Source organism: Diceros bicornis, unplaced genomic scaffold (genome assembly GCF_020826845.1).
Source record: "Diceros bicornis minor isolate mBicDic1 unplaced genomic scaffold, mDicBic1.mat.cur scaffold_73_ctg1, whole genome shotgun sequence".
Classification (NCBI taxonomy): Eukaryota; Metazoa; Chordata; class Mammalia; order Perissodactyla; family Rhinocerotidae; genus Diceros; species Diceros bicornis.
The window spans coordinates 259,665-283,911 of NW_026691615.1; the positions used below are offsets into that span (position 1 = coordinate 259,665).

At 43.3% G+C, this 24,247-nt stretch overlaps 1 protein-coding gene across 9 annotated transcripts in view; it reads right to left on the reverse strand.

Moving 5' to 3' along the window:
- Nucleotides 1–24,247, reverse strand: part of HNRNPM (heterogeneous nuclear ribonucleoprotein M) — a 40,161-nt gene that overhangs the window by 12,971 nt on the left and 2,943 nt on the right. For 2 of the 9 annotated variants that reach the window (XM_058538032.1, XM_058538027.1), the window contains exons 1-8: nucleotides 9,773–9,891; nucleotides 8,241–8,432; nucleotides 7,366–7,519; nucleotides 6,496–6,545; nucleotides 5,584–5,644; nucleotides 2,650–2,751; nucleotides 790–834; nucleotides 251–328 (exon numbers count right to left, since the gene is read on the reverse strand). In XM_058538032.1, the coding sequence (XP_058394015.1) occupies nucleotides 251–328; nucleotides 790–834; nucleotides 2,650–2,751; nucleotides 5,584–5,644; nucleotides 6,496–6,545; nucleotides 7,366–7,519; nucleotides 8,241–8,432; nucleotides 9,773–9,850 (760 nt within the window). In that variant the 5' untranslated portion in view covers nucleotides 9,851–9,891. Of the gene's footprint in view, nucleotides 1–250; nucleotides 329–789; nucleotides 835–2,649; nucleotides 2,752–5,583; nucleotides 5,645–6,495; nucleotides 6,546–7,365; nucleotides 7,520–8,240; nucleotides 8,433–9,772; nucleotides 9,893–9,950; nucleotides 9,959–10,872; nucleotides 10,926–18,105; nucleotides 18,276–24,247 lie in introns of those variants that run through there. The other 7 variants (XM_058538035.1, XM_058538034.1, XM_058538030.1 and 4 more) reach the window with 7 other exon arrangements.

The following is a 24,247-nucleotide window of genomic DNA, read 5'->3' on the forward strand; positions in this document are numbered from 1 at the left end:
GATTCTGGGCATGCACCGACGCACCGCTTCTCTGGCCACGCTGAGGCCGCGTCCCACATACAGCAACTAGAAGGATGTGCAGCTATGACATACAACTATCTACTGGGGCTTTGGGGGAAAATAAATAAATAAATAAAATCTTTAAAAATAAATAAATAAATAATAAAAATGGGGCTGCAGCCTAAAGGTCCCCCGAGAGCCAACAGTCAGCAAAGGGTAAGAGTAAGCAGGAAGGAGACACGAGTCTTACCGTTTATTCTGCCCATGTTCATCCCAGATCCAAATCGACCCATGTTTTCCATACCACCACCAAAGGGTCCCTCCATGCCTGAAAGAGACACCTGCACTTTAGCACCATGCCAACAAGGCTGCTTACACTGACCAGAGAGAGAAAAATGTTTTCTCAAGTTTCACCTTGGGCATTTTCTGCCAAGAACTTACAATTTTAAGGGCTTTTGGAAAAATTTAAAATTGTAGTACCCTGGCTTAAAAATCACCATCTTTAAAAGCTGATCTGATCCAACTCCATCAATGAACAGACAAGCAAAGAGAGGCCCAGAGAGATGGAGGGATTTGCCCAAGGTCACAGAGGTAGTTAGTGAGAAAGCCAGAATCAAAAGCCAAGACACCCACTGGAAGGTTCGACAGGTAAAAGTAATTTCTGTACTCAAACTTTTTGGAAACCAAAGTGAGAATTTCATGCAAGGCTTAAGAGAAAAGAAAGAGGAAAAAAGAGAGAAAACCATACCTAAAAGTGATTACATTTGTACTTCATTTTAAATTTCTTACCTCCCATTTTATTTATTCCAAATCCTATGCCTTCCATTCCCATTCCTTAAAAAGAAAAAGTCAATGCAAACTAAAATTATGTCAAAGCAGTAAGTAATGTTTGAACTTAAAAAACACAAGAAATTCCAAAACGGCAAATGCATGGAAAAATATCCCTGACTACAAATATATTTTAATTGTCAAGGAAAACGGGGGGGGGGCCGTCTACCATCTCAAGTGTCAAACTATCACATTCCAAGAAAACTAAGCGTTTAACAAAATAATCACCAAGTGACTCAAAATTCTGTTGAGTCCACACAGTTTTATTAAATGGCTAAGTCAGACAGTTTGAAACACAAAATATAATTACCAGGTACAGACTAGGGAACAGTAACTTTTTAGAAGCTTATTTTAGGGAACAGAAGTGGATTTAAAAATCCCTTTTAGGGCCGGCCCCGTGGCTTAGCGGTTAAGTGCGCGTGCTCTGCTGCTGGCGGCCTGGGTTCGGATCCCAGGCGCGCACCGACGCACCGCTTCTCCGGCCATGCTGAGGCCGCGTCCCGCATACAGCAACTAGAAGGATGTGCAACTATGACGTACAACAATCTACTGGGGCTTTGGAGGGAAAAAAATAAATAAATAAAATCTTTAAAAATCCCTTTTAAAGGTAAAATTCTTCAAATAAAAAGTTTGTTTTTTTTTTGGGGGGGGGTTTTGTTTTTGTGTGATGAAGATTAGCCCTGAGCTAACATCCATGCCAATCCTCCTCTTTTTGCTGAGGAAGACTGCCCGAGCTAACATCCGTGCCCATCTTCCTCCACTTTATATGGGACGCCGCCATAGCATGGTCTGACAAGCGGTGCATCGGTGCACGCCCGGGATCCGAACCCGGGCCACCAGCAGCAGAGCACGCACACTTAACCGCTATGCCACGGGGCCAGCCCCCTAAAAAGCAGTTCTTAAAAACAATGCGGCTTCCCTCTCCCTCACCCCAAGTCTTTCCTCTTAGGTGTCAGTCAGAGGATGTGGTGGTCAGATTGGGAGAGCCATCTGAAGTGACGGCCCAGGACGCTGAGGACAGCCCCAGTTTTATCTGAGAGGAAGTCAGGGATACGCAGAACTGACAGCAGTAGGGGAGAGGGACATCCATCTTGCAAGTCAAAGAATTTCAAGAAAGACCTAAGTCTGAGGTCATAAAAATGAAATATTTCTTAATTTCATTTATATATATATAATTTCATATATAAATAATTTCATATACAAATGCCTCATTGTACAGCAATGAAAATGCTGGAGAGCCAAGTTTACAGTCTACTGTCCATGTCAAAGCTTTCGGTTCACTGGCCAGTTCCTGTCTTCTTGAACAAAGACAGCACCGTGCATGACTCTGCCTTGTGGCCTGACAGCCATGTCATCATGCAGCGAGACCCACCATGCCTTTTTGCATCCATCAATGCCCCTACCTCTAAAAGCCGTGTCAACACCAGGAGAGAGCCCAAGGGTGTCTGGGGAATAGACGGTGGCAGTGCTGTGGTCCCAGGTCAGGGGACCTACAGTCTCTGTCACTAACTGACAGTGTGACCTTGAGCAAGACCAAGTCTCTGGCCCCCTCCTGTTATCACATGGCCTAACTAGCTCAGCTCAGGTCGTGCGAGGATAAAACGCAAAGGTATCATGGCTTTAGAAAAAAGGATTCAACTCAGTAAAAATATAAAAATACTGCCTTTATCAAAATGAATCAGAGAGGAGTAAGTAGGGCATTTTGTCCCAATTAAAGCTTTATTCCATTTGAACTACTCAATGTCCAATTATCCCAATAATTAACTTTAATAATTTTAGCTTCCCCAGAAGCCTCCAACCAAGGTACACTGTAATTCTCACCTGCAGGTCCTATGTTTCCCATTCCAATGCCTTTATTCAGGTGATTGGCATCGATAGGCTGCCCTCCTGGTCCTAACCCCATGCCAATACCACCAAGTCCATCTGAAAGGGAAAAAAAAAGTCAGAAGTCTAGATTCCACTGACTTAAAAAACTGCGACCCTCAAAGGCAAAAAGTCTTTGTTTCCCGTTTTGTAGCTGTCACACTCCATCCCACCCACCCACCTCCACCAGCAAAGCCAGGGATTAACTCCGAATTCAACACTGCTCCATTCGGGAGCTCCCCCTTTAAGGCATAACCTTTAAATGTGATTACAGATTGGAGTTCGTGATATGTACAAAACACGGGCAACTAAAAATCAGTCCACTGGAAAGTTACAGAGAAGAACTATAAACAACCCACACAATAAGAATTGTGAGCACCTGTTTGTTTCCCCGAATCGTGAACTGGGAAATGTTTGATCAAAAAAGGCAACTCAAGACATCAGGAGGCAAGCAGCACAAACATGCCCAACACCCCCCCCACACACACACACCTGGTAGCCCAAAGGACTTTCCTCATGAAAACACGATGTTATAAGGCAGCCAATTAGCACACTGGGAGTATACTAGCCTCTGACTCCCCTGCAGGCGGAGTAACAATGAAGCCAGTGTATTCAAAGAACTTATTTTATCTTCTACCCAGAAAGCCTCCTGACCCATGGATGATACCCAGCCCACTCTCAACTCCACGCTCCACAAACACACAGGGACGCAAGAACACAGACTCAAAGCTAGCCCACAAGGCCTAAGACACGGGCAAGCTCTGGGTGACCAGGTCCAAGGCTTAAACCAAGACCAGCTGAGATCTTTTCAAATGGGAATGAAGTTCAATAAAAAAACCTGACACAGGTTCCTAAGTATGTAATCCGATTAACATCCCTCTGTTTTTAAATTGCATACAAACAGCAGCAAGAGATCACCAAGGTTACTTACTCCCCAAGGCACTGAAGACTAAAGTCAACCCTCTGAAATGTGCTGGGAGACCAAAAGCCACGGAAAATGGGCTCCCTGGGGCCCAGTGTGTGCCGGCCATGGCCGCCAAGCAGCCCTCGCCCCCCTCCTCTAAGCAAGAAAGTCAACAAGAGCCAACCCCAATCCTGGGTGATCACTGCTAGTCACCACATTGATTATGACAAGGAAACGCGGTCTTGCTCTAAATAATGTTAACTTTCAACAGATAAGCCATCTCCCATTCTTGAAGCCATCGACCTCCACTCAAAATCTGCCTCTGTTATGTTTCTATAATCCTAACCTGCAAAGGTAACTCGAGAGTTATTAGTGCTCTAGTCTAGGCTCCCATTCCATACTATGTGCAACAGCTGGGACCTCAGCTTGAGTCACGGCTCCAGACCAGAGGCACTTGCTAGCCCTCCCAACAGCCCCACCGCTCACCTGGTGGAAGTCCTCCCTAGCACAGCAAAGCAGGTCCCACCCCCACCCACTGCCGTCTTCCTTCTACAGGACAACCCAGTCTGCACCCTGATTCCCCAACCCTCAGGCTGCCACAGACCCCCAGGCCCACCGATGTCTGTGCTCAGGCTCAGCTCACCCCCACGGGCTTGCAAGATGGAGTGCCTAGGACACCGCTAATACGCGTGACTTCCATCTATGTAGTGATCAATCCGCCAGCCTTCCCTGTCACACGACAGACTTGCACTTGATGTCGCAAATAACCCTATATAAAAATTTTGAGGGGCCAGCCCATGGCGTAGTGATTAAGTTCAGCGCACTCAGCTCCAGCGGCCCAGGTTTGCAGGTTCAGATCCAGGGCGTGGACCTACCCCACTCATCAAGCCGTGCTGTGGTGGCAACCCACATAGAAAATAGAGGAAAGACTGGCACAGATGTTAGCTCAGGGCCAATCTCCCTCACCAAAAAAAGAAAAAAAAAAAAAATCTTGATTGCTATACTCCATATACCATAAAATTCACCCATTTAAAGTGTACAGTTCATGGGCCGGCCCCGTGGCTTAGCGGTTAAGTGCACGCGCTCCGCTACTGGCGGCCCGGGGTTCGGATCCCGGGCGCGCACGAACACACTGCTTCTCCGGCCATGCTGAGGTCTTCCTCAGCAAAACAAAGAGAAGGATTAGCATGGATGTTAGCTCAGGGCTGATCTTCCTCACAAGAAAAAAAAATAAAGTGTACAGTTCAGTGATTTTTAGTATATTCAGAGTTATGCAACCATCACCATCTAATTCCAGAACACTTCCATCATTCCAAAAAGAAACCACCCCCCGATTAGCAGTCACTCTCCACTTATCCCCTTGCCCAGCCCCTGGCAACTACTAATCTACTTTCTGTCTACGGATTTGCCTATTCTAGCCATTTCCCCTATAAATGGAATCAATGTTCATCCATGTTGCAGCACGTATCGGTACTTCTTTCCTTTTTGTGGCTGAGTAATATTCCATTGCACGGATCTACTACACTTTATTGATCCTTTCCATCGGCTGAAATCACGCTGCTATAAACATCCGTGTACAAGTTTCTGTGTGGACCTAAGTTTTTAGTTCTCCCGGAGTATACCCAGGAGTGGAACTGCTGGGCCATATGGTAATAACCAATCTCACTAGAACCCAAGGGCAGCCTGGCTTTAATTCCCTTTGCAGTTTCTGGTTCTTTTTTTCCCAGGACACTTTCAAAATGCCCAATTACATCTGGGCAGCCTGCCTGCCACGAAGTAATCCTAACAATCCTTCCTAAATTGAATCTCTCTGCTCGTTTTTCACCCCGAAAAATCTATAGGGGAAAAAAACAACCTTTTTGAACCTTCTCCTCAAGAATGAGTACGCAAACTGCAGAATAACATGGCACAAGTCCAAGGGTAATTATAGTTTTCTGGTTAATATTCGTCAAATTCAAAATCTCAGCCATAATAATAGAGACACTTACGGGGAAGTTGTTGTGGACGCTCAGGAGGGAAAAAGTCTCCCTTTGGTAGGGCCCTCTCATCCTGAAAGAGAAAGTGAATAAAGAATAAATCTCAGTATTCCTCACAGCACTGTCTGCAACAGCAAAAGATGGAAACAACTCCCCCCCACAGAGGGCTGGCTAGATACATCGTGAGACACCCACATCAGGGAATGACATGCCAGGGTGAAAAGGGATGTGGGGGAGTGCTTGCTGCCTCTGTGTAAAGAGGGGAGAACGAACACACACGTTCATGTTTCCGTGGGGGTGTATGGGACCTGGGCACGAAGTAAGAGCAGGACTCACACTAGCTGCTTCATACTTTTTGACTTTTGAGTCATGTGAAGCAATTATCTATTCAGAAACTAAACTGAATGTTTAAAGTAACTAAAAACTCCTTTATAGCTCCTTTTCTTTTTTTCTTGAATTTGAGTCCTAGACTGCCCTCAGCACGTCTGCCATGCTTGTATTAACTATGACCTTGGGCACAGCCACAGCAGGGCTGGAGTTACAGTGAAACACTTCAACAGAACTTTAAAGGCTCTCTGAATCAGACACTTCATGTTCACAACAGATACAATGCTAACTAACATCAGAACACAAGACTCTGAAAATGGGAAGCCCACGTATACAACCATTCTTTGAAACTGATCACTTGCTCAAGCAGGATACTCAACTGACCTGACCAGGCCAGTAAGAGCCAACTGTGCAAAGGAAAAAAGATCTGGAGAGCTGAGTGAGCAAAAAGTTATTTCTGTCATAAAATTTGCTCAACACGCTAATCCTATTTAACCTAGACTCATCCGTACAGTATAGTGGCTCTGTGTACATTAATAATCTCATGTTTTTGCTAGACTTGAGTATATTATAGAGAAAGAGATCCTATTAACTTACCATTTTCACGTGCATTGGTCTATCAAATAGCAGTTGACCATTAAACATAGCTGATATTACAATTAAGGCTGTTTCTTGCAATTCTAAAAGCATGCACAGCAGGAAAGAAATACATAAGACAAAAATACTCCAACTGCTACCAGTCTGCTAAGTGATGAATTTATGAGCAATTCAGATTTGTCATTATATTTTCAAGTATTTGTTTCTATGGTAAGCATAAAAAGAACAATAAATAAAGCTCAAGGGGAAAAAAAAGTAAGCCTCAGCTTACTCCTTAGGTGTGGAGCGTCATTCACATAACCTTACGCTTCTCACCATACCACCCCGTAAGCACTGGCGTCAGTCTGTGTGCGCCCAAGGGCAGCCATCCAACCGTTTTGGAAGTAACATGTTTTCTGGGTAAGATATTCAGCGAGAGCCCCGCCTGAGTTTAGAGACTGTTCATGTGTGGTCTTCTCCACTGTGACTACAGATATAATTGTAGGGTGAGCAGAGAAGTGCTTCTTCCAGAATGATGTCAATCCAACTGGAGAGACGGGGCCCTGTAAGGACTTACATATGAAATGACAACCAAATTTCTCTTCACTGGCACATTCTCTGGACCTCTCCCTTCCAACCAGATTCCTCTAAACAGAAAACACTGGAAAAGACCACTCATGGGCATGTGCCTATTTTCTAACCATCCCCTCTACCTACCCAGTATTAAATCACCTCCATCCCAGAGAACTTTCAAATTCCACAGTAATGTGTTCCCCCTAGTCACTTAGCAACTATTAATACACAAAGTTACCACTTCCCCACACAAACCTGTATGACTAATACAACATTTAGGCCAAAGTGTTCACGAGATGAATTCTGGTAAAAGGATACATATAGCTTGCACAGCTTCAATGGACTGTTCAAAAGTAACAGTGCCTATTCCACGGCTTTTCCCATCTTTATCCTCAAGAATGTCTGCTCGGACCACCACACCAGCCATACTAAAAACTTCCTTCAGTTTCTTCCAGCCAACTTTATAATCCAGCTAATCAAGAGAAAGGGGAAGAAAACCTCAATGCAGACATCTTAAGGAAAACAACATCTTTACCACATGAACACGACATGCTTTGGTTGGAAACAAGCATTAGAAAACAATGTCACAAAAACTTATCAACAGCAGTGGAGTTTTTCAAACAGGATTATGAAGCCTGGCCTTAACTGCTATTTACTGTCTCTTTTCTCTGAAAGAACAGTTTAAGTCACCTCATACCTTCCAAATTAATGCTTATTTTGTGAACATGAAAAAGAAAAAGTTGCTCCTCAGCTGAGGTTTACCATCATCCTTCCCAAGCCACTTTCTTTTAAAACTATTTTCCTTTGCAAATGACAAAGGTATTGCTATTCATCCCAGACACAACAAGAAAACGAAAATGTCAATATACAACATCTGCTCATACACTTTCTTACCCTGCACCTAAAAAACCCCAGAGAATGCAGACTCAGCTGCCACTTTTGTAAACACCAGCAAAACTCAGTCAACATGGCCCCAACAGGACCATGGTCAAGCCTGTGACTTACGACTGCAGCTGTCATTACGGGACAAAGCCCAACCCTAAGGCTGATTTTTTTAATAGACCAAGAAGATAACATAACCCTCTTTAAAATTTTTCTTCTCAAATGTCAAGAACCACTCTTATAACACGTTGACAAGACTGTTTTCAGAAAGTTCTGATTTTCTACTTCAGCCAATGTTTCCGTTTACTTACATTTGCTACAAATACCGTGCTTCCAAGTCTTCCAGCCTGTAATGCATGGATAATCTCATTTGGGATGTTAGGATTATTTAGGATACTGGGTGGGATATTAATCATTCCTGGGCCACCTGGTCCCATACCCATCCCACCAGTCGTAGCCATCACCTTTTGCATTGCTCTCCTGGCATGTTCACCATCAGGATCCTAAAACAAGCACAAAAGTGTTACACTGAACTGACCCAGTGACAATGAAAACTATGCTCGCACAATAAGTGATAGTCCCGAAACTTCAGAGATTGGGAGACTGTCTGGAAAGCATTTCTCAAAATCTACAACAAGAAACTCAAATAAACTAAACCACCAGGCTAGGAAGAATTCCAGCCACAGGAATGAGGAAGAAAGAAAGGGTGTAAAATTCAGCTCTCAAATGAACTAAGTAAATAACAAAAAGGGGGGTTGGGAGGTGGATGACATGATTAGTAGACATAATATAGAACTTCCAGACTGAAATAAGATCTTCACAGGCTTGATATAGTTGAATCTTACTAATTCAATGAGGTTTTGACCTTTCTGCAAACCCCATCAGTGAATTTTTTCCAAACGTTTAAAAACACAGTCCTAGACCACCAAGATACTCCATCCTTCAAGTTAGTCAGGTGTTTGACTCATGAGTCAAATCTGGACAGGTTTGTGAACTTCTCGTATTGACACTATCCTTGAACTCTTTGCCCTTTAGTGTATCACCTTCAACACACAAGAGACCTTAAACTCTACCACGCTTTCCTCTCTGAGCTCTGAATATTCTGATCTTCCTCCAAGAAGAAGAGGTAAAAATAAGTCAAGGAGGGAGTGAATCAACAAAAAACCTCCCTCTTCCTTGAGGAAGAGAACATATTTGATTTGGATTAGCTATGAAAGAGGATTTGAGTAATGACAACCTCACTGTAAAAAAGAAAAAAGGCAGACCAAGAATAGGGTGCAGACTGGGTAAAACTGTGGGTGTAGCATCCCTTTAGAAAACCAATGACAAACCATGGGCTCAGTCTGCGTGCCCTGAGAAAACAAGGCAGGCTGGTCTAAGACAAGTCACAGATGCTGGGAAGGTGGCCAGCGGTCACTCAGGACGTGTTTGGCCGCTATTTCTCTCTCTCTTTTTTTTTTTTATAATTTTATGTATTTATTTTTCCCTCCAAAGCCCCAGTAGATAGTTGTATGCCACAGCTGCACATCCTTCCAGTTGCTGTACGTGGGACGTGGCCTCAGCATGGCCATAGAAGCAGTGCGTCGGCGCGCGCCCAGGATCCAAACCCGGGCCGCCAGCAGCAGAGCGCGCACACTTAACCGCTGAGCCACGGGGCTGGCCCTTGGCCACTATTTCAAAGTTCTCACAGGAGTGACCGCTGAAGCCTGGCCTGACTCTCTTCACTAACAACAGGTTGTCTGCTCTGTAAAATGCAGGCAAGGGCTCTTTTGGTCTTTTCCTAACTCTCAACAGGAACAACTGGACAATCACAAATGGCATCCACAGTATCTCAAGAGCTTACTTCTTTGACTTTCAGTGGTCTTCCACTCAGACTATGCTTGTTTAGCACTTCGGCAGCTTTTTTCATGCTCTCTTCCATCTTGAATTCAACAACGCTACGAAGAGTCAAAAGGAAATGAGTGAAAGCAGTCCCAGGACTCAGAAGCTCAACTGCCAATAAGTAACTAGATAATACTTACGCACATCCCTGTGGGAGAAGCCAGAGACCAGTCAGAAGAGCAAGGAGAGGGGGGAAAAGAGAAAAGAAAAAATAGTAAATATCAATGACAGTTATAAATTAAAAGTATGATTTATGTAATCAAGTTAGTTTTTTTTTTAATTAACCCTTCTAAGGGGAAGCTGACAGCAGTGTCTGGCCTAGCCCTCCTTATGAAAAGCTGGGCTCCGATCTTCTCCTGCTCCTGCACGTTACCAGCACTACACTAGAGCTCCTGAAGTTATAATGTGCAGACCTAAATTCAGGTTCTCCAAGAAATCACACAAACTTTAGATCTGCGTCCCTCTGTCCTCAGTCAATCCCTTATCATACTCCTCCTAAATCCATCCCTTCCATAAATTAAGCTCATCCTTTTGATTAGTCTAAGCCATTCTATTGCACAACAGAAAATAATTTATTTTCTCTTTAAACTAGGCCAGTTTTAAACGTTCAGGTTTTAACATTTGTTTTACAATTTACTGGCACAGAGGCAACTTTTCGGAATCTTTGGTTCACACAACTTTCAAATTCAGCAAACAACCAAGAGTAACATTTTCTAGACAAGAACACACGTTTTACATTAATATACCACCGCTAAAATTCCATGCATAATTCACACACAGCCAATTCCTCTGTTAACAAAGAGACAATGCTGCTATTGGTCCCCAGTTACCCAAAACGGGCATCCAAACAGAATACCAAAAAGCTCTTTGGCCAGCCATTTGGAAAAGCGGGACTCCCGTTTGCAAATCCCCTCCCACCCCACTCAAATGTTTGGCAAAATCAAACATAGCTACTATAACATGAGCACTCACTGCCTTCCTGATTTCATTCGATTCCACGCCACCATACAGTTACATTTTTCATGTAGTAAATCCACAGAAGAAATTCTCTCAGACACTTACCCTTGACTTTCCTTCAGCGTCCATTAAGAGCTCCACGTATGTTACCTCACCAACTACAAATCAGTTTCCAGACGACACATAAACCAAGGGAGAAAAGCCAAGAAAACAATGGGAATTTAGAACAATCATCAGCAACCTTGTATGGAGCCTCTGCCTTATAAGAAAGCCCAGAAACACTCCATATTCTCTAAACCACCGAACTAGGCATTACAGGTGTGCAGTAAAAGTAGGTGCAACTCGTTAACAATATGTCCTTGATTTTCCTCCCACCACAAACAAGCTCTTTCCACAGATTTCCAGATCAATTTCCCTACCTGGACTCCTCACTCATGACTAGAGGCAATCCAAATCTACAGAAAAGGAGTCTGCGTGATCCACTTTTTTGGGGAAGGGAGGAAAAGAGTGTTACACACACACTCTTCCTGGTGAAAGCAGGTCAACAGTACATAAATTGCAATGCCACTGGACTGGGTGCAAATGCTAAATACAAGGCCGTGCGTCCGTATATGCTCAAAGGCGCACACACGGTGTGGCCGGCTACGTGGGTGTGCGACCTGCACAACCGCACGGGGCTCTGCACTCAGGAGGGCCAGCAGCTTGGTGTAATGCTCTGTTGTTGTCGCCTTGAGATTCTTAACAATTTTTTAACAAGGGGCCCCATGTTTTCACTTTGCACTGGGTCCCACAAAATCTGCAGCTGGTCCTGCACACAGCTCTAGGCTCCACAATTGTTAGAAGGAGAATGTTGCAATATTCAATCACAAAACCAGAGCAGCACCTGGATTCTCTTCAGTGAATGAAGCCAGGCTTTATTCTTACTGCTTTCTCAACTTCCCCATTAAAGGCCACAGACAAATGCAAATTTAGAGTTCAGTCTGCGTCTTCACAGTTAAACAGACTCACATGATTCTAATCTAGACAAACGGGACAAAAAACAAAGCATTTCCCAAGATTCCGCAGAGTTTCCTCCAGGTTTGGATTGCCAATGCGCGACCACCGTGACTGATCTAAGAGCCCATCAAGAGGAACCACCACAATGGCTGCTGCACTTGAACATGGCACACAGAAAACAAATTTCAAGTGTTAATCTGGAGAAAACAATCTCTAAGCAGGCTTTCCAAAGTCAAGAAAGAGCTTTTTGTTCCAGGAATCTCTCTCTTTTTCTTTTTCCAAGGATTATTTTCTGATGGTAAAGCCTTCTCCAATTCAGTTTTCAGGTTTGGCTTAGCAGTTCAAGGGTAAAAATAACCCTCTTAATGGCCTCAACAAGTCCTGCCTATTCTAACTCCTTTGTTCAAAGGACAGTAAAATTATTATACAGACTTTTAAATTAATATAGCAAGGAGAGATTTAAATGTAAAATAAGATTAAATTATTTTTTAAATAAAATTAACAATTTGAAAGGCATATTTCTTAGTAATATATCTGCACGGCACTTGAAGCAAGAAGGCCAAGTGTTCAAAGTTTAAGTTCACAGCCTCACCTCCCCTGTCCTTTCCTGAGATGTTACAGAACCAAACCAGTACTTTGCACAAAACAGGAAGGAGAGAGAATCAGTGCAAAGAAATGAAGAAAGGAAACAGGAGGGACTGGTATAGCTTAACTTTTGGAGTATGTACTCCTGTGGGACAAACGGAAAAATGGTCACAGCCACAGGATAATCATACAAACTGGCTTTATTTTACACTTACAAAAGTAAAGGAATTCCAAAAACAGGTGTGGCCATTCCTGAGGCCACGTTAAAAGCCATTTATTTCAACAGCAGCAGCCATTTGAGGACCAACAGCCCTTGTCTCCACTTTGATGAAAATGCCAAGTAGTGTCAAGACAGTGAAGAGAGACCCCACATTTACTTCCTAAGAGCTGTGACTACCACCTAATAACCTTAAAAATAAAAGAATCACAGAAGACAGCTGTAACTATGTTGTCAGAATTCAAATACTCTTGCATTTGAAAAGTTGCTAGTCTGTGTCCATAAAGGCACTTTATAAAAAGCTGTCATTGCAACCTAGAAACCAAGCAAGTCCAAACCAAACTTGTTTCCATGGTCATAACCATTTTAACAAAAAGCCAGCTTTAGAAATTAGACTTTTTCCCCTTGACATTCTAGTGATGGCACACATCCAACTTCAATCCTCTGCACCAAAACTTTGCTGAAAATGTTCCCTCTCTTTTTTTCCCCAAATGCTGTAGTTGTTTAGTAAACAAAAACTTACATTAACAAACCCTTCCATCCTATCAGTTTAGCCATACGTCAGGCAGTCACTGTGACTCTAGCATGAGCAGCGCTGTTCCCGAGGACCCTCAGTAATAACCAGGCTCCTCATCAAGTCATAGAATTCTGATCTCTACCCTGAGAGACTACATTGCTTCAGAGATGTAAGCACATGAGTCACAGGATCTGCAAGAGGTGCTAACTGGTACCTCCCTAGAGGAAGACAGCAAGGAAGCCTTTCACAGACCACTGCTCTTTCAACTGTCCAATACAATCAGCACAACTTAGAAGGCAACATTTGCCAACTTTGCACAGTCTGGTCACATTCAATGAAATGAAGTTTAAAAGAGTAAATGAGCCAGAGCAAATCACTGTCAAGACTGAGAGGGTGGTCAACAAATTGGCAGTAGCAACAGTCTCACAGACATGGAATTCACAGGTATTAATGAAAAATACTGCTGCTCCTCTCCCTCCCTGCACATGGATAGAATCCCAAGAGGAGGGTGCTAAGAGGACTCCTATTGCAGCTTTAAACATCAAAATACCTAAATGAAAAAACTAATAAGACTTTGAAAAATCTAATGCCAAATGTTATCATCTACCTTTATTTTAAAATGCTCCAAGAAATCATCCTTAACCAACATTTAGGTGAATTATTAAAAATACTGCCTCGAGAATCAGATACATCATGAGGATAAGTAGATGAGCAACCCAAAAAGAATTCAATTCAGGCCGTTCCTTGGAGCTACTTTGATGTAACACTCCTGCACATATTTTTATCACAGAAAGTATATGTTTCGGTGTTCTCATGTACTGCCCAAGTCTGAAATGGACAAAAAAAATAGGAGTACAGAGGCCAAAGCTTCACTGAAGAGAATTCCTATGTGAAAAGGCCTGTAACATTTTACAAAAGGGTGGGGGAGGCTCAAAAGCAGGTCATGTTATCCTTTTCCCCTCGGAATGGTCACCTCTCAAGTAGCCACCTTAATGGAGGGGTGCATAGAATAAATGCACACTTTAACTTAGAAAGCTTGTTTCTTTAAGATATTGACACCTTGAAACATGGGAAAATAATTATTCTACACAATGACTACTTGGTTTATGGACAAGTTAGGAAATGACTGAGCCCATTCTTGCTCCTAATTCCATGACGACAGCAGAAGAGGACTGCCTCTCTAACTAGAACAAAACCACTGAATAAGCTAGGTGGGCTGCATTGTTGGGATTCAACCCAAGCACCCACAAGTATGAACACTTAAGCCTAACAGGCCTTTCCAAAATGCAGGCTGAATTTCCAACAAAGGAAAATACAAAGGAGCCAAATAGACTGGCTAGGGATTTTTACTTAAATTGAAAATAAAGTTCTGCCCCACAGATCTGCAATGAAGATTATCTCCAAGAGCCAATGGAGAGTTCTACTGGACTACACATGCCCTCTGGGCCTCAGTTTTCTGTCAGCTGGAATTCAGAATTCACTTAAAGTGATACATTAAATAAAAACAGAGGGATTAAGCGCTTAAAGAAATCTCTGGTTACACACGCTGAACTGACTGCTGCTAAACTTCGGGATTGACGGAGCGTAAACTACATCACTGACTGTCCTTCTTCCGCAGCCTGGGCTCGTGTTTACCCACTGCCGGGGCGGCCAACACTGCCGGCTCCCTGGTTAGGCCAGAACAGGCAGCCCCACATCGAGCTTTCTTCAGCCACACAGGACTCCCCGTTCCGCTGCACAACACTATTTGAGTTTAAAATTCCCAAGGCCACTTGTTGCTCACAGAAATCCTAATTTGTCGCCCAGTCCTTATGGTCAAACACATTAAGATGTGTATCCCAATATATGTTAGCTGATGAAAATTAAGCAGTTGTGAGACTGTTAAATCACTTTCAAACCTGGTTTGGCATCTCCAATTCAAATTCCTGATTACACTGACTCAATTGTTTTTTTCAATCCTGCAACTCTTCGGTGCTCACAGCAGCCATTTGTTCCATGCAATAATCTCCGTTGAAAAATAAGCACGGTCATAAGGAAGGACAATAGAAACCTTTCCTCTGTCCCACTGGGACACCTAGAGCAGAAAGGGAAAGCTCGAGGAAGAGTTCAATTCCAAAGACTGTGACAACGGTTTAATCTGTGTCCCTGACTGATATGATGGGGCAGGGAGAGAACAAAAAAGCAGCCTGGCTCAGAACAAAACAAAGCTCTCAATGCATTTTCTCTTTAAAATCAGCAATGCTGATTTCATGATGTGCCACCCAACAGCTGGGCACCAAATAAGCTTTGTGATCCCATCCAGGGAAAACGCACTGAAGTGACCAGCTCATATAACATCCTCATTATTAACAGCATCTCCTACAACACTGTTCACTTAAAGAAGGAGAATGTACCCGTGGTGTCCAAGGAGGGGTACGTGAGGCAATCTCAGGCGTCATTATCCTTAGAAAAGCTCCCACCTCATCACCCCAAAGCTCCTCCTGTAGCTGTGAGAGGCAGCACTTAGCCCTGCATCGACAGGACATTTTTCAGATCTTTAAGCTGAGGACAACTAATTCTAGCTCTTATTCCCCTAGTTTCCTGAAACAATAGGACTATGATTTCATCAGGGACAGACTCTTAAAACGCAGGCTAATGAAGAGTGGCTGGATTATGACAGCCCAAATCTCTGTTGTTTGTCCACTCTAGAGATCATCTTGAGATTAAGGTTTTTAGTGTAAAGGCCTCTATCTGCAAATTTTTTCCTGTGCAATAACAAGTTGTCAAAAACCTTAAAACTTATTTGCAACAGATTTCAAGTAAATATTTCAGATTTCAAATAACCATTTAAATATATTTATGGTAAACCAAAACATGGATAAAAATATATTTTTAAAATCTCATAACGAAAATAAGAACATTTCTTAAGGAGTCATGTGCATGTAACCACAGTAAATTTCTTTGGACCTCACATACTGAATATAAGCATTACCATAAAAAAGATTACCTTTCTCTTACAAATCCTTTTACCCACAATCTAATACTGCAATAATTTAATTAAACAGAAAAGTAATGAATTTAACCTATACAGGGGAGCTCTAAACAAGAACATTTTAAGGTTTGTTAAAAATAACTGATTTACTGCACACCTGTAATTCTAAATTACACCACCAAAAATACACTGAAAGGGCTGAGCCAGGGCATTCGGAGCAGTATGCCAGGGGAATATGAGAACCAGTTTGGAAGTATCCGAATAAACCACCAGGCTGGCTCCACACTTAATACAGTGCAAAATAGGAAATGGAGGTGAACTGCTTCTACATCCAGAAACATCATGGCTGCTGCTGCCACCAGCTTTCAGGCTTCCAGAACTGAAGTACTGAATGGTAAAGCAGTAAAAATGTCACCGACTTTATCCAGCATGTCCCAAAACTGGTTCACACACTCCTAAAAATGAAAAAATAATTTGGCCAGCAATCTCTTACACAATTCTAACAATTGCGTTTTCAAAACCACATTCCTGGTTCTTGGAACTACTATACCTTATTATCAATGGAAGTATCAATTCAGCGGTTCAACCAAATCACGAGAACACAAATTTGGGGGTTATTCCAAAAACTAATTCGAATGAGACCCAACCGTACTGTACAGAAATTCTAAGCTTGTATGGAAGCAGCAGTCCCAAAAACCAAGAACACTGCATCTGGGATGCCATGTGACGTGCCCTTCAGACAAAAAGAGACTTCCCTCTGGCCCTAAGAGCACTGGCAGGAATGATGTGGCTGATCAAGGCAGGAAAACAAACCTCACACCAAAACGTTTCTCCATCCGTGTTATCTGGAGAAATGCTACATGGGAGCAGCCCACATGACTGTACAGAGAGGTTCCCGGTGCCTAGTGCTTCTGGCATATCGTGGTCGGATTAAGTAATGGGACAATGATGGCAGTGGGCCATTCATCATTTCAAAACCCAATGCTGGGAGCACCAGTACACATACCAAAATGGCCTATCCAAGTGGCATCTGTCACTGAAATGTTAATCATTTGACACATCAACCTCAAATCTCTTTTCATTATGAATGCTCCAGAAAACCAATACCTTTCAGTCCTTCAAAAAGACTCCATTTAAGGGTAATTTGATTCTAGGTTTCCCTTGAGGGTGGGAGTGAGGGGAGACCTCACTGCATTAGACGAATTGTTCTCTAGCAATGGTTCTGTCTAAAGCAGGGCTGAGCAATCTCTTTAGCCCTGAGTGCCACCAGCAGGGCCAAGAATCAGGAAAGGAAGGAAGACAAAAGCAGCAGAACAAGAGTGTGGAGAGAGAGAGGACACGTGGTGTGCACGGAGTGGGGGGGTGAGGCAGAGGACCAGGGCAGCAACCAACCTCCTGGGACCTCCTGGTGGCAGCAGAGCGTCAGCTGCTTCCCCTGCCCTAGGCCAGACGTAGACCCCTGGGCTGTGACTGACATGCCCTGAAGGCACGGCGTGGCACAGCAGATGCCTTCTTTTGAGCTCTCCAATTGCCAATCTACTCTCTTCTTTCCCTTAGCAGGGAAAAAAAGCCTAAGAGTTTCAATACAGGCTAATATTCTATAATTTAGAAAATCTGAACAGCACAAGTTCCAGCTACCAAATTTTGATCCCAGGAAGACATCCACAAAATTTAAACAAACTACCTTCCCACCAGAATTGAAAAGCCAAAAAAGAATAAAAAAGAAAAGAAAAAAATCTCTCCCATCAAATATGAAGAATTCGAAAAATTTCCTCAACACAGAGGCTCCCCTCAAGCTTAATCGAAGCCCTACTGACAATATTAAGCCAGTAAAATCATCTGTAGGCCCAGGGACCATACAAACCACCCTGTCGGACACACAGGTGCATGACCACGAAAAAAAGGAGGCTGGGCAGGGGGCTGAACTGTCAAGCCTGGAAAGAACACACGCTCTACCAAAAGAGCTTCCACTGACAAAAATAACCAAGGAATTAGCCACAGGAAGGATGACACAGCGACCTTCTTACCCTCCTCAGCCATCAGTACCATTACCTTTTTCTTTAACCAGGTCTTTAAGTGACTGCCATTTCACATCGAAAGGTATGTTTGTAATGAAGGCTCTGTATCTCTTAGTTGGATTGGCATATGGCTCAAAGCGATTGCCGCCTCTTTTTATGTTTTTCTCCTTCCTCTTCTCATTCTGAGGAGGTCGTTCTCCTTCACTGAATTCAAAAGAGAAAAAAAACCAAGTCCATATGTTAGCACAACATGAAAGACAATATTTGATTTGCCAGGTTTACAGCTCCACATACAGTTACATATGACACAAGACTAATACTGATTTTGATTTGAGACATTCAGACTGAAGTGCTCCATAGAGCAGACAGCATGCATTCCTTAAAATCCACCTATCGAGAAAACTGTTCCCAAGAAAGCGTGCTCTCCCAGGCCTCTGCACACTCCGACGGGGCTCTAACAGAGACGCAGGGAGAGGCCACCTCCCTGCCCAAGATGCTCTAATTTCAAGACAGAGACAGGAAAAGAGAAGGGAAGATTTACGAGATTTTATGGTACAGACACGAGGCGGTACACACAGGCCCAACCAATTTTAGCTTCACAAATAAAAGTGTCTTTTGTTGTGGTCAAAAAAAGTTTCTTTAAAGGGGGAATGTAAATGGTGCAGCTGCTACACAAAACAGTTTGGCAGTTACTCAAAAAGTTAAAACATGCAATTACCGTAAGACCCAGTAATTCCATTCCTAGGTATACACCTCAAAGAACTGAAAGCAAGGACTCAGGTACTTGTATACCAACAGCAGCATTTTTCCTAACAGCCAAAAGCTGGAAACAAACCAAGTGTCCACCAATAGATGAACGGAATAAGCAAATTGTGGTGCGTCCATACAATGGAATATTATTCAGTCATAAAAAGGAATGAAGCACTGATACGTGCTGCAACACAAACGAACTTTAAAAACATTATGCTAAGTGAAATAAGCCAGACATAGAGAAAGAAAAAAAGAAGAGAGGTTACCAGGGACTGAAGGAAGGTGGGAACTAGGAGTTATTGTTTAATAGGTACAGACTTTCTGTTTGGAATGATAAAAAAATTCTGGAAATGGGTAGTGGACAGTGGCATAGTGCACAACACTGTACTTAATGCCACTAAATTGTACACTTAGGGGCCAGCCCCGTGGCTTAGTGGTTAAGTGCGCACGCTCCGTTATTGGCGGCCCGGGTTCGGATCCCAGGCGCGCACCGACGCACCGCTTCTCCGGCCATGCTGGGGCCGCGTCCCACATACAGCAACTAGAAGGATGTGCAACTATGACATCCAACTATCTACAGGGGTTTTGGGGGGGGGAGGGAGGAAGAGTATTGGCAATAGATGTTAGCTCAGAGCTGGTCTTCCTCAGCAAAAAGAGGAGGATTAGCACGGATGTTAGCTCAGGGCTGATCTTCCTCACACACACACACACACAAAAATTGTACACTTAAAATGGTCAAAATGGCAAATTTTACATATATTTTACTACAATAGAAAAATTTGTTTTCAAGGGAAAGAAAATATTCTCTACACAACCCTGCTACTTTGAGGCTAGGAGAACTCAAGTCTGGGCAACCCTGGTAGGTAAAAGCACGCAAACAACTCCACCCTCAGCAAAGAAGGGTGGATGCTTTTCGGCACTGGCTTTCCAGTAATGTTCTTTACCTTCATGTGTTAGGTGCCTCCGTGAGAAAAGATCTCACTTCTTTTTTTTTTAATTTTATTTATTTATTTATTTTTCCCCCAAAGCCCCAGTAGATAGTTGTATGTCATGGCAGCACATCCTTCTAGTTGCTGTATGTGGGACGCGGCCTCAGCATGGCCGGACAAGCAGTGCGTCGGTGCGCGCCCGGGATCCGAACCCGGGTCGCCAGCAGCAGAGCGCACACACTTAACCGCTAAGCCACGGGGCCAGCCCCAAGATCTCACTTCTAACCTCTACAGATACTAACTCGGCTTCAAGTGGGACACGAAAAACATCCCACCAGAAATGCAGCCTTCCAAAGTACAGAACAGGCCGGCAGGCTGAAGCCCAGGCCCAAGGACAGCAGGCCGGCATGTGCGGCCAGGGCAGGGGTGCGCCAGCGAGTGAGGCTGCTCCCTGCCCTGCCTGCTCCGCTTCAGCCCCTCTGGCTACAGGCCGACACCTGTGAGAGCTGCCCAGGAACACCGAGGAACGGGGAGCGGCAGGCACGGGAAGTGCTTCTCAGGCCAAGTCCTGCACTTTCTGCTCCCAAGCCCTATACTTTCCACCAGCGAGAACCCAGCGACTCCACAACTTCTAGAAGACTTTGTGACCCACGACAAAAATGGAAAAAACAAAAAGCTAAGACTATAGTACTGATGATTTATAAAACGACCTTTACTTAATTAAAAGGCTGATCTTTATTCTAGGATATGTCTTCCTTGTGTGGGGAAGGGGTAGTGTTCAAACACCAGATGTAGCTGGAGGACTTTCTTTTAATGTGCTTACTTGGAAAAATTAAGAAGATAGCAACTTTTTGTAGTCCTTAAAGTTTTTTTTACTGGTCCCTCATAGCCAAACACAAGGGTGCCAAGCGGTAACCCAAGGAAGGTGAGGTGACATCCCAGGCAAAACTAAGGAAAGCCACTTCCTCCCTGATCTGAACTGTACCAACATGCAGTGAATAGGCTTCTTCCTCACAGGCTGGCAGAGTGGAGGTATGGCCACTCCAATCCCCTGGGTCCTAGAACTCTCTACTCTGTCTACCCAGGTTCACAACAGACCCTCCTCGGGCGGCCTGCACACCACAAGCAGATCTCAAAGGGAAACCTTCAACTGTCACCCAGGCCACCTGTCTACTCCCTATGAAAGTCCTACACGAAAGTCTGCCAAACAGAGCGTATTTGCCAACAAGTCTTACTCTTAGCAGATGAGGAGCAAAGTGTTAGCAAAAGTTCATAAAATGTAGATCAATCCACATTTCCTGGACTACAGTAGATAGAAATGTATTTTAATATAACTAGTTTCTTGTGAAACCCCAACAGTCTATGACTTACATTAAAAAAATTCTTCTGACACAGGGTCCATGCCACAGTAAAAGTTCCAGGCTGTTTCCACCTACTAGTTACAAAATGCACAAAAAACTAAGTACAGCCAGAGCAGGTAACAAAGTGTCTAGGCCTCATTCTGCCGATGGCTAGGTGCCCTATGACAGCTAAGAATAAACGACCCCATCTAACCACAGGGGCTCAGTATCTGGTTTGGGGTTAATCCTCACCACGTGCTCACACCAAGAAAGCAGCTCATATGGATTATGCCGGGGCCGGGGGGGGGGCACCCCACCACTCCACCCCAATCCTCTGGCAGACCATTTCCTCCCTCTGAGAAGGTTTCTCTAAGTAAAAGGGGTTAGAACTATCTCTGGGCACTTGCAGCTTCTTAAAAAATTGACCTTTTCATAAATCTAATGATCACCATCAACTCTGTTCTTGACAGAATTACAGAGAACCACCCTCAAAGAAAACTCACTCAAGACACGTATTGAAGTACAGATGATGCGACAGTTTAAGGCTGGTGTCCTGAAAAGTGTGTTTAAAAAATGTCCAATTTTACCACTTATCTTTAGGATGAAATTAGAGGAATATTCTTCTCTAGCCCTAAAACATATCTAACATTTAACTCTGAAAATCTTTCAGAAGCACATTTTTATAGGTGGATTATAATTTGGCAACATTGATGAAATACATTGCTTTATCCTAGATACCCCAAATTTAGATTACAGACATTAAAAATGTTAAACACACCCTCTTACACGACCCAATCATCCACACCTAGACACCTACCACAGAGAAAACAAAGCATACAGCAACGCAAATACTTGTACTTGAAATGTTCACAGCAACGTTGTTTGTAATAGCCCCAAACTGGAAATCTAAATGTCGACTCACAGGTAAATGAATAAACAAACTGTAGTATATCCCTACATTGAAATACTACTCAACAAAAAGTAATGAACTACACACAACATGGATGAATCTCCAAATAATTAAACTCAAAGAACCCAGACCAAAAAAAAAGAGTACATATAGTATGATTCCGTCATATAAAACTCTGTATTTGAGAAAATCCAATCTGGCAAACTAATCTATAGCAGGTTTCTCAACCTCAGCACTACTGACACTTTGGGCCAGGTAATCCTCGGTTGTGGGGGGCTGCCCGGTGCACTGGAGGATGTTTACCAGCATCCCTGACCTCTACACAAGAGATGCCAGTAGCAACTGCACCCCTCAGTCTTGAAGGTGAAGATCAAAAATGTCTCCAAGATACTTCCAAATGTCCCTGGAGGGGAAAAAAGTCACCCGCTGAGAATCACTGCTGCATACTGATGGAAAGCAGATGAGTGCTTGCCTGGAGGTAGGGGAAAGGAGGACTCAAAAGATTACCAAGGGGCAAGAAAAACCTTCTGGGGGTTATGGATGTACTTATTATCCTGATTCAGTGAGGCCTTCATACATTGACACTTATCAAATTGTACATTTCCAATATGTGCAGTTTATTGTGCCAACCATACAACATTTTTTTTAAAAAGTTCCTACTCATGATTGTTAAATTTCAATTTCAAACCCCACCCCAATAACTTGACTTGTAACTCCAATATAAAGTAACAAATTCGTAATCTTTCAAAGAAACTGAAGCCACAATAAGCATATACCTAGGCCAGCTAAATGTCTTACCAATATTCTCATTGCTAACTGGCTCTCCATTCTTAATTGCCAATGAACACGCCATCTGATTCTGGCACCCAATCATCCACTTCATGTTCTAAATAAGCCTGACATCATAAAAAGTTTTTCTGACCTTCTATCAATCTATTTCATAATACATCAATAAAGACAAGCCTAAACTATCTTAAGTACCTTCCAAGTCATTAAGATTACTTATGTTTAATATGGCTTTGGAATTATGTCTCACTGACAGTGTTCTTTGAAAATTGATAATTTATCATGTCACTGCTCCACCATACTAGAATTATACTGTACATAAAGATCACAACTAAAAAAGATTGCGTGCCCACCCCACAAAGGACCCCTAATTCCCTGTGTAAACACTGAACCCCTACCCTCTCTTACGCCTCCATGGCATTCCCCCGTATAACACTCTCATTACTTTCCGAGTTTCTCAATCAAGAGTGTAGCTTAAAATGGCAACCTCAATACCCTGAAATCCTGATCACATCTCTTCAGGGAAAAGTCTCCCCCACTCCCCAAATCCCCGAGAACCATCCCTTATGTAAAATGATTCTTCACAGAAATCCTGTCAATCCTGAGCTCCTCAAATGCATTTAAGACGTGGAGAGCACTACTCACAGCACTATTCTAGTTCCAGGTCCACCACTTAACTACCCCCGTGACTCAGGCTCTTTACCTCTGGTTCTTTATCAGCAAAACCAGCATAACCTACATCCATGGTAGCTCACAGAGATGCTGCGAGAATCAATAAATAGTCCAACAAGCAGCAGCTTGATAAACACTAAGCGCAGCATCTAAGCAAGCAGTACTACAGGTGACTAGGGTCTCACAGCTGGGCCTGAACCTCAACGTCACCATCTCTTTGCTAGGCCTCAGTTCCCTCACCTGTAAAAGGAGGTTACGATCCACACAGGTTTAAAGGAGAGACCTGGCACACAGTAACTGAGGCAATGACATATTTTTGTACCAATAAAGACTGATTCATTCCTAGCCTTCTACCATTGCATATGCTGATTAGGTTTTAAAACAAGCCCACGAAGGCAGTGGCTGAGGAAACCCAGGCACTGTACTCACTACAGACTACAGAAGGAGCATCTCAGCTTTCAACTTGATGCCTGTAAACATGGTAACGGGAGAGTCCATCTGAGAATCCTGAAAAGAAACAAGCAACCTCAACTTCGCAGACTAGTGTTTCTTTGCCTAGCCATGAATAAAACCAACCGGCAAAGGGAAAGCAAAGAGCTGGCAGCACGCACTCACATAATCCAGAGCCCCATATTCTAATCCCGGCCTCACAACCTAATGTGCTTCAAAAATTCCTCTTATCAAGTACACAACCACTCCATAAAGTACAGCAAACACTCAAATCATTGCAAAGCACAGAGATTCTGATTTAAATAAAACACTTCAAGTGACTGTTTAGTGAGAGGTTAC